At 38.2% G+C, this 8,527-nt stretch overlaps 1 protein-coding gene across 1 annotated transcript in view; it reads left to right on the forward strand.

Annotated features, from left to right (window-relative positions):
- LOC106869566 (ovomucoid) overlaps positions 1-4,590 on the forward strand; it is a 12,056-nt gene extending 7,466 nt beyond the window's left edge. Inside the window, exons 2-5 of the mRNA XM_014915364.2 lie at positions 848-959; positions 1,604-1,801; positions 2,757-2,861; positions 4,474-4,590. Coding sequence (XP_014770850.1) covers positions 848-959; positions 1,604-1,801; positions 2,757-2,823 — 377 coding nt within the window. The 3' untranslated portion in view covers positions 2,824-2,861; positions 4,474-4,590. The remainder of the gene's footprint in view (positions 1-847; positions 960-1,603; positions 1,802-2,756; positions 2,862-4,473) is intronic.
- The last annotated feature ends 3,937 nt before the right edge of the window (positions 4,591-8,527 follow it).

The following is an 8,527-nucleotide window of genomic DNA, read 5'->3' on the forward strand; positions in this document are numbered from 1 at the left end:
ATCTAGCAAAGTTTCTACAGCTGGATGCCCTTCCTAACGCCAACCACTCCAAGAGTGTAGTGGGTGCTTTTTATGTGCCACTGGCACAGGAGCCAGTCAGGCGACACTGGCAATGACCACACTCAAATGGTGCTTTTTACATGCCACTGGCATGGGAGCCAGTCAGGCAGCACTGGCAACGACCATGCTCAAATGGTGCTTTTTACTTACTACCAGCACGGGAGCCAGTCAGTGGGTACTGGCATTGGCCACGACAATGATTTCACTTGACTCAACAGGTCTTCTCAAGCACAGCATATTACCCAATGATTGAAGGGTGCTTTTAATGGGCTGGTTATATGACACTGGCATAGGCCACAGCTACAGCCTCACTTGGCTTGCCGGATCTTCTCAAGCACAGCATATCTCCATATATATATATATATATATGTATGTGTGTGTGCAAATATGACTATCTTGGCTAGAAAATCTTGCTTTGCAATCACATGGCTTCCTGTTCAGTCCCACTGCACAACACCTTCAGCAAGTGTCTTCTACTATAGCTTCAAACTAGTCAATGCCTTGTAAGTGAATTTGGTAGATGGAAGCTCATTGTGTGTGTCTTTATTTTTGTTCCCCACCATTGCTTGACAGGTTCTGGTTTGTTTATGTCCCCATAACTTGGCAGTTCAGCAAAATAAGACCAACAGAATAAATACCAGACTTTAAAAAATAAGTACTAGGGATCAATTTGTTTGACTAAATCCTTTAAGGTGGTGCTCCAGCATGGCCACATTCCACTGACTGAAAGAAGTAAAAGATAAAAGATTAAAAAAGATAAAAGACCTATTTTCCTGTTTCTTTGCAGCTGTGTACGCCTCTCCCTGGTTTCAATCCTGTTCCTACCTTCGAGACTTAGACTGCACCAATGCCGCATTGGCAGTGATATGTGGAACCAATCATGTGACCTACAATTCAAAGTTGGTATCATCCATTTGCTGGATACTAGGTTGGCAAAAAGTCATTGTGAGTGGATGGCTAGCTGGTCAAAGGATGAATGAACGGGTAGATTGATGGAGGGATAAATTGATTGATGATGATTATGCTGATCTTCTTGTGATTGTTGCCAGAAAGAGATTGGGTCCAACTAGTTTTGAGCTATAAATTCAATGGGATTGATAAGCTATTAATGTCAAGTTCAATAATTGACTCCCTTCCAATCTAAACAACAAAGTGTGTCTGTGTTTATTTGAAGAAAAACTATGTTTAAAAGAATGAGACTCATGTTTGTGACTTGACCCCTGAAACCTGTGCTATTGTGACCCCCACCAAAGGGTTTGTCTGTCCTTTTGTCTTTGTTCTCCTGTCTTCTAAATCTTATATTTATTTGGCTTTGCTCATTTATCAATCTCTCCCCCACCCCCTACACCCTTTCTTACATCACCAGCACATTTACTTCTCTGAACTTTGATTAATTATTCTTACACATTGTTTTATTTTCTTTTATCTATTAAACAAATTGCTTAAAAAGAAAAAAAAACAAACTCCCAAACACCTGTCTTTTTTTAATTTTTTTTTACACATTTCTTTCATGTCTGTTAAACAATCATGGTTGTGTTTGCAGCTGCGAATTTGCTAAAGCCCACTGCAGAGACAGGACATTATATGTAAAGCATCGAGGTGAATGTACAGGCAAACCAGAGCTGAATATTAATCCACACAAGATTGCTTTTGAAGTGTTTTGCCAGGCTTTCTTGACAGAGAGTTGTGGCAATGAAGAAGAAATCGTCTGCAGTTCAGATCTGAAAACCTATCGCAACCTGTAAGCTGTTTCCCTTGTCGGGATTCTTTGTGTTTTATTAAATGGTTTGAGGCAAAGATACATCTTCACTTCTCTCTCCAACTTATAACAATTCTGTCTTTCTTACCTTTTGCTTGTTTTAATCATTGACTGTGGCCATGCTGGGGCACCACCTCGAAGGGTTTCTAGTCAGACAAATTGCTCCCAGTATTTATATTTTTTAAGTCTGCTATTTATTCTGTTGGTATCTTTTGCTGAACTGCTAAGTTACAGGCATATAAACAAACCAACACAGGTCATCAAGCTGGGGTGGGGGCGGAACAACTACAAAGACACATGTAAATTTGACAGACTTCTACACAGTTTCCATCTACTAGATTCACTCATAAAGCATTGGTTAACTTGGGGCTAAGTACAAGACACTTGTCCAAGGTGTTGTTGCACTGTAGGACTGAACCCAAAACCACAGGGCTGCAAAGTGAGTTTCTTAACCACACAGCCAGTCCTGCATCTATATATTTGCACAGCCCCCCCCCCCCATCCTCTACCCTCTGCTTGCAGGTTTCGGTTATGGAGTCTTCTTTTTTCTTCTGGAAACTTCATCTGCTAGTCATCTACAAATGTAATCATAAATTACTCAATTAGTGTCCATTAAGTGTAACAGAAGCAGTAGTAGTGTAGGAGACGGGGTGGGTGGGCATGTACTGTGACAGCACATTGCTGCATCCCTCATTTGTTGGTGACTCCCTACTATCCCTGGTGAATGACACCTTTGTACCACTCGGGTGACGACCTTCCAACCCATGAGTCTGTTTGGGCAGTCATTGATGGTGAGGGTTTTTTACCAAGTCAGAGTGCAAATCCTACCTCAAACACTTTTAGTTGCCTTTTACAACATGCAGAGAAAATGGGTTTTTTGCATCACACATACAATACCCAACATAAACTATTTAGCACTTTCCTATCTTGCTTACAGGTGTGAATTTGAAAAATCTAAATGTCTAAATCGTCTACTGAAGCTACATCATATTGGGCATTGTTAGGGTGATGGAAGTGAGATGCCATCTGGCTGTCATTAAAGGTAAGGACAATTATCTACTAAGATAATGTTTCTTTCATATTTTGGAGTTATATGCTGATTGAACAAATCATCATCATCATTTTAATGTCCACTTTTCCATGATTGCATAGGTCAGACAGTCTGTTGAGGTTGATTTTTCTATGGTCAGATACTCTTTCTGTTGCCAACCTTCACCTGTTTCCAAGCAACATCATATCTCCCTATGACCAGACATGTTTACAGCAGAATCTTGGAAATGAATGACGCTGCTGGTATGACAGTGACTCTCATTTACAACTGTCGTGTGTTATCAAAATGGGGAGACAGGTACACATGCACTCCTCATTATCATCATTTAACATCTGTTTCCATATAAGTCAACAGAACTTCTTTATGGTCAGAAACAGCAGCTAAATCACAGAGACAGACACATTGAATGATTTAATTCCAAGTGAAGTACTCCATGCTTGATAAAGATGAGACAGTCATGGCTGGATTGCCTTTGGTCATTAGTTACGTAATCAGGGCTTAGCAACTTTTCTACATACCATGTATTTTGAAATCTCAATCTTCTGCAGTGAAGTCATCTACTTCTCCCTCAGAAGTACAGGTTACTCCTGGCCAATGGCTGCTTATGTCTATTTAATTTCTCACTCCACTAAGTCACTACACACATATCACTTCTCTTATTCTGAGCACAAATATATTAGCATATCATTAATATATTAGCATATTATTAATATGTTAGTAGCATTTGAATGAAAATGGTAAAATTAAAAAAACTGCTTTGGAATTTTCTCCTCCTTGCCTAATGCATTAACATAAACCATTTACAATGACTGCACCAATTCTGCAGTCCCCTGTCTAAAATAGCCACATTTTATGTCTTGATGCCAGTATCAAATGGACTGATTTTCAATAATTATTCCAATAGACTCGTAACGGCTGGATATGTTGCCCCATCTAACAGGAACCCCGTCAATTAAGAGTATGGAAGATGGTGACGGATGTCTTTTTGCATTTTGTGGAAAGGCATGGCAGTTAGGGCATAAATACTATGACAGACGTCTGTATGAGTGCATATAAATGTGTGTGTGTGCATAGATAGATAAACAGACAAGTGTGTGTAGGCAGACAGGTATGTATACACATGTATGCATGTCCACACACACACACATATCTTTGAACTATTTTGAATAGATATGTGTGTTGGAGAGAAAGAAAGATGGTGTGTTTTTTGTATATGTGTATATGAGTGTGTGTGTGTGTGTATATATATATATATATACATGTGTGTGTGTATATATATATATATATATATATATATATATATATATATATATATATATATAGTTGAAATTTATAGAAAGACAAAGATAGGTGTATGAACAACAAGCAGGAGTATTAGTTTGACGGTGTGGAAAGTGTGAAAGTCTTTTATGTTTCGAGTCTATGCTCTGCAACAGAAAGGAATATTGGGAAATAAACTGAGAATAAAAAAAACTTGTGGAATTACCGATCACTTGTATATATATGTCTGTGTGTCTTTAAGATAGCATGTTTACTCTAGTGTATAGATAGATGTATATGTTTTAACGTGTTTATTTTTGTTTCTCTCCTCTTGTTTTAATAGATTTACAACCAAGACTTCTGACATGAAATATCTCTTCGCATTCAAAATTGAACATTTATTTTTTAAAAAATTTCTTTGAAATAAAAGAATAAAAAAAAGGGGGGAAATTGGTGTTTCTGATTCATTTAGATAACTTTGCTGTCTCTCTTTCATTTTGTCTTTTCTTTCTTTTGCTAGCCTAGTTTGACTACCAAATTGAGGGCAAGAGAGAGACATGTTCATCCATTCAATAGCAATGGTAAATCATTCAGCATCATCACCATCTTCATATTGTCTTCATCATCATTTTTTACATCCACTCATCAGTGTTTGCATGCTTTGGGTGAGTCCTTTCCATTTTATTGCATTCTTGTGTATGAGATGTTTTTGGTACAGCTGCCTGTTTGGCATTGTTGATTTGACCTCAGACATTTTAATGTTTTTATTGTTCCCTCCTTTCCCTGCCCCTCTTCCTCCTCATCTCCCTCTCTGTCTTTCTCTAATATTAATATGTGTGAGCATTTACCTACGTTTATATGTTTGTACCACAGATTATGGGAAACCTGCCAACAAATATGAGGCAGACAGGCTTACTTTTTTGCTCAAGATTATTCTCACATTCATCTCATAATAAAGAAGAGAGTCCATCGTTAGTGCCTCCACTCGGTGGCACACATCCAGGCTGCATCTCATCTAAGCTGATTGTTTTTCTAATCAGTTGCCCTAAACTATTTCTGTTTCTTTCATAATTTGGTCCACACACACACACAAAGTGGCATGCAGTGAGATTGAACCTGAATCCACAAGGTTGGGAAACGAGCTTCTTGACAACACAACCATGCATGCAATTGTGTGTGTGTGTGTGAAAGCACATTTGGCAAAAGAATAGGGATGAATGTAACAACACCTAGACGCTGTATCTCGGTCAAATCCATTTCCATGCTTTGCGGTGGGGCCAAACAGTCTGGGTTGAAGGCTTCTTTGGCCTGTTCCCAAACATGAACTCATCACAAAGTGGGGAAAAAGGGTGAATGATGATTAATCAAAGAAGCTGACCTTGTTTCATTGAGCCATTGATCACTTCTGATTGTCTAGACCCCATTTTTTCCACTTACCAATGTTGATGAGGAATATATTTTCTGATATTGTGTATTTAGGACTTCATGATCCAATGTGCCTTGTGTATGATTTGAGGGAGAATTTATTCCTATTTCTAGCAGGCTGAGTCACTACTTAGAGTTCCCTCTTTGGTTCATCTTAAATATCTGCACCCATTGTTGTTTAGCCCCTGGGCAACCTTGGCTGAGCCAACCTGTGCTCTGATCATCTTGTTTATATATTTTCCAGGCTGTGTGGTTAAGAAATTTGCCTCCCAACTATGTGATGTGGAGTTCAATCCCACTACATGGCACCTTCTATTGCCCTGGGCTAAGCAAACCTTTGTGAGTGGATTCAGCTGAGAAAAACTGAAGAAGCCCCTCTGCAGGTGTTTCAGTGTGTCCTTGTCTTGACATTGCACAATAGTTGTACACAAGTATGACCATCGTCCACCCAGTGTCCTCAATTTCCAGTGTTCTGTGAGAACACATTTGGCCATTGGGAAATACTAACTTTGCTTGGAAACAGGTAAGGGTTGGTGACAGAAAGAGCATCCAGCCATAGAAAATTTTCCTCAACAAATACCATCTGACCCATGCAAGAATGGGAAACTGGACAATAAAAGGACAACGGTGACTACATAATCCACTATATCTTTAGAGACACTGGGGTGTGATTTGAGGGCGATTTAGCTGCTATGTTCAGGATGATAGTGTTTAAGGTTTGTTAGTTTTTTTGTTGATATCCCAGTCATTGGATATATTAGGAAAGGAAGGAGGAAAACAAGATGTTGTTACCATTGGTAGTAAAACTACCAATGGTCTTGTTCTTGTTGATGATGCTTGCTCTCTCTCTCTCTCTCTCTCTCTCATTGCTCTTTCTCATTCTTTTGCCCCTCTCCCCCTCTCTCTCTCTTATCCAGTCTCAAGTAATCCTAGCAACTACATTGAGCTGTAAGTTTACCTTGGTATACATTTAACTTTGAAGCTCTTACTGGTGGGCTTACTTAAACAAGCATGCACTTATTTATATATATATATATATATATATATATATATATATATATATATACATACCTACATATATTTGTATGTATGTACATGAATATATGTTTATATGTATGCATTTATACACACACATACACAAATCTTTGTATGGACATGTATGCAAGTATACACGTGTATATATGTATGTATGTTTGTTTACATATAGATGTGTGTGTGTGTGTGTATATATATATATGTGTTTGTGTGTATGTATGTCTATTGTACATACAGTTATGCTGAGAATTCCAGATATACACTCAACATATATAAACACACCAGCCATATTCTTTAGTGTAGACTCACTGGTTGGACATAGAAACAGGAAATGCGCACGCACACACATATACACACACACACACACACACACACACACACATTTCGACAATGTATGAGTGTTTAATTGCTAATTGGTTGAAGTTAATCTTAGCTCTACAGCCACTGTGCTCACCACCACCACCAACAACAGCACCACCGCCACCATCACTGCTCCTCTCTACCTTGGACCTAGTGTGTCATAAACTTGAGTTGACACCTGGTTTCTTTAAGCCTCAATGTTTCTGTATATAAGCACTGTGTGTGTGTGTGTGTTGTTTGCATGTGAGGTGTGAGTGCTCATTTTGGGCCTATCATCAACACCTTTACCTCTGGCTGCTATTCTATGTTGCTAATTTTACCTCCCTGCTCAACTGCACTGATTTTTCTGGCTGCCCAATGTTTTTGGTGAACCCTAAAAGAGAGAGAGCAGATATTTATTGTTCAACAGGAACCTGCCAAAATAATGGCCCTTTCACTAACATGTCGGTGTCTCCTTTAAAATAAATATGTAAATAAAATGTTCATTCGTTCATCACTAGATACATAATTACATACATACGTGCATATAAGCACATTAATTGCAGTGCAGGTGTACATATAATCACATTGCATATGAACACCTTAGATGCAATTATAGGTATATTTATACACACAGGTGTCTACGCTTGAGTACCTACCACTGTATGTATGTGTACTTATAAGCATAGATATATACAGACATATATACACATATGTTACGCTCTTTAACAGGTTTAAGCCAATGGACTGTGGTCTGTCATGATGGATCACCACTGGGCTTCACTGCTGCTGCTTTTATTGATCCACATTTATTGACTTGCTAAGTTATGTTTTTCCAACACAGCACTGGTTCTACACCAGTAAACATAAAACACACACATGGACATCACATACGCATACATATATACACATGTGTACATATAAGAATATTATAGTCTTTCTGTGCAGTTTCAGTCTAACAAATTCCACTTTTGAGGTGTCATAAACACTCAAATGCCACATAAACACACACACACACATGCATGCATGCACATATATACATTATATACAAATATATATTCTTTCACTTGTTCAAGTCATTAGACTGCGGCCATGCTGGAGCACCGCCTTAAGGGGTTTTAGTTGAACAAATTGATACCAGGACTTATTCTTTGTTAGCCTAATACTTATTCTGTCAGTTACTTTTGCCAAACTGCTAAGTTACAGGGACATAACACACCTACATTGCTTGTCAAGCGAGGATGCTAATGACAAACACAGATACAAACACACAAATATATATATACACATATATATAAAGATATATATATATACACACATACATACATACATTACATATATATATATATATATATATATATATATATATCTGCGATTTATATAACCAATTTACCTCTGTAAACTTGGATGCATTCTCCCTCCCCCTTTCTGTCTCCTTTTCCTTTCCCCCCCCCTCTCTCTCTCTCTCTCTCTCATACACACATACGTATTTTTATTATTGCCATTAAATTAAGCTGCTTATATTATCTCTAAATACTCTGATATCACAAAGAAGTGTGGTGGTGGTGGTAGGTGGGGGCGAAACAGTCTCAAAGGAA

Source organism: Octopus bimaculoides, chromosome 25 (genome assembly GCF_001194135.2).
Source record: "Octopus bimaculoides isolate UCB-OBI-ISO-001 chromosome 25, ASM119413v2, whole genome shotgun sequence".
Taxonomy (NCBI): Eukaryota; Metazoa; Mollusca; class Cephalopoda; order Octopoda; family Octopodidae; genus Octopus; species Octopus bimaculoides.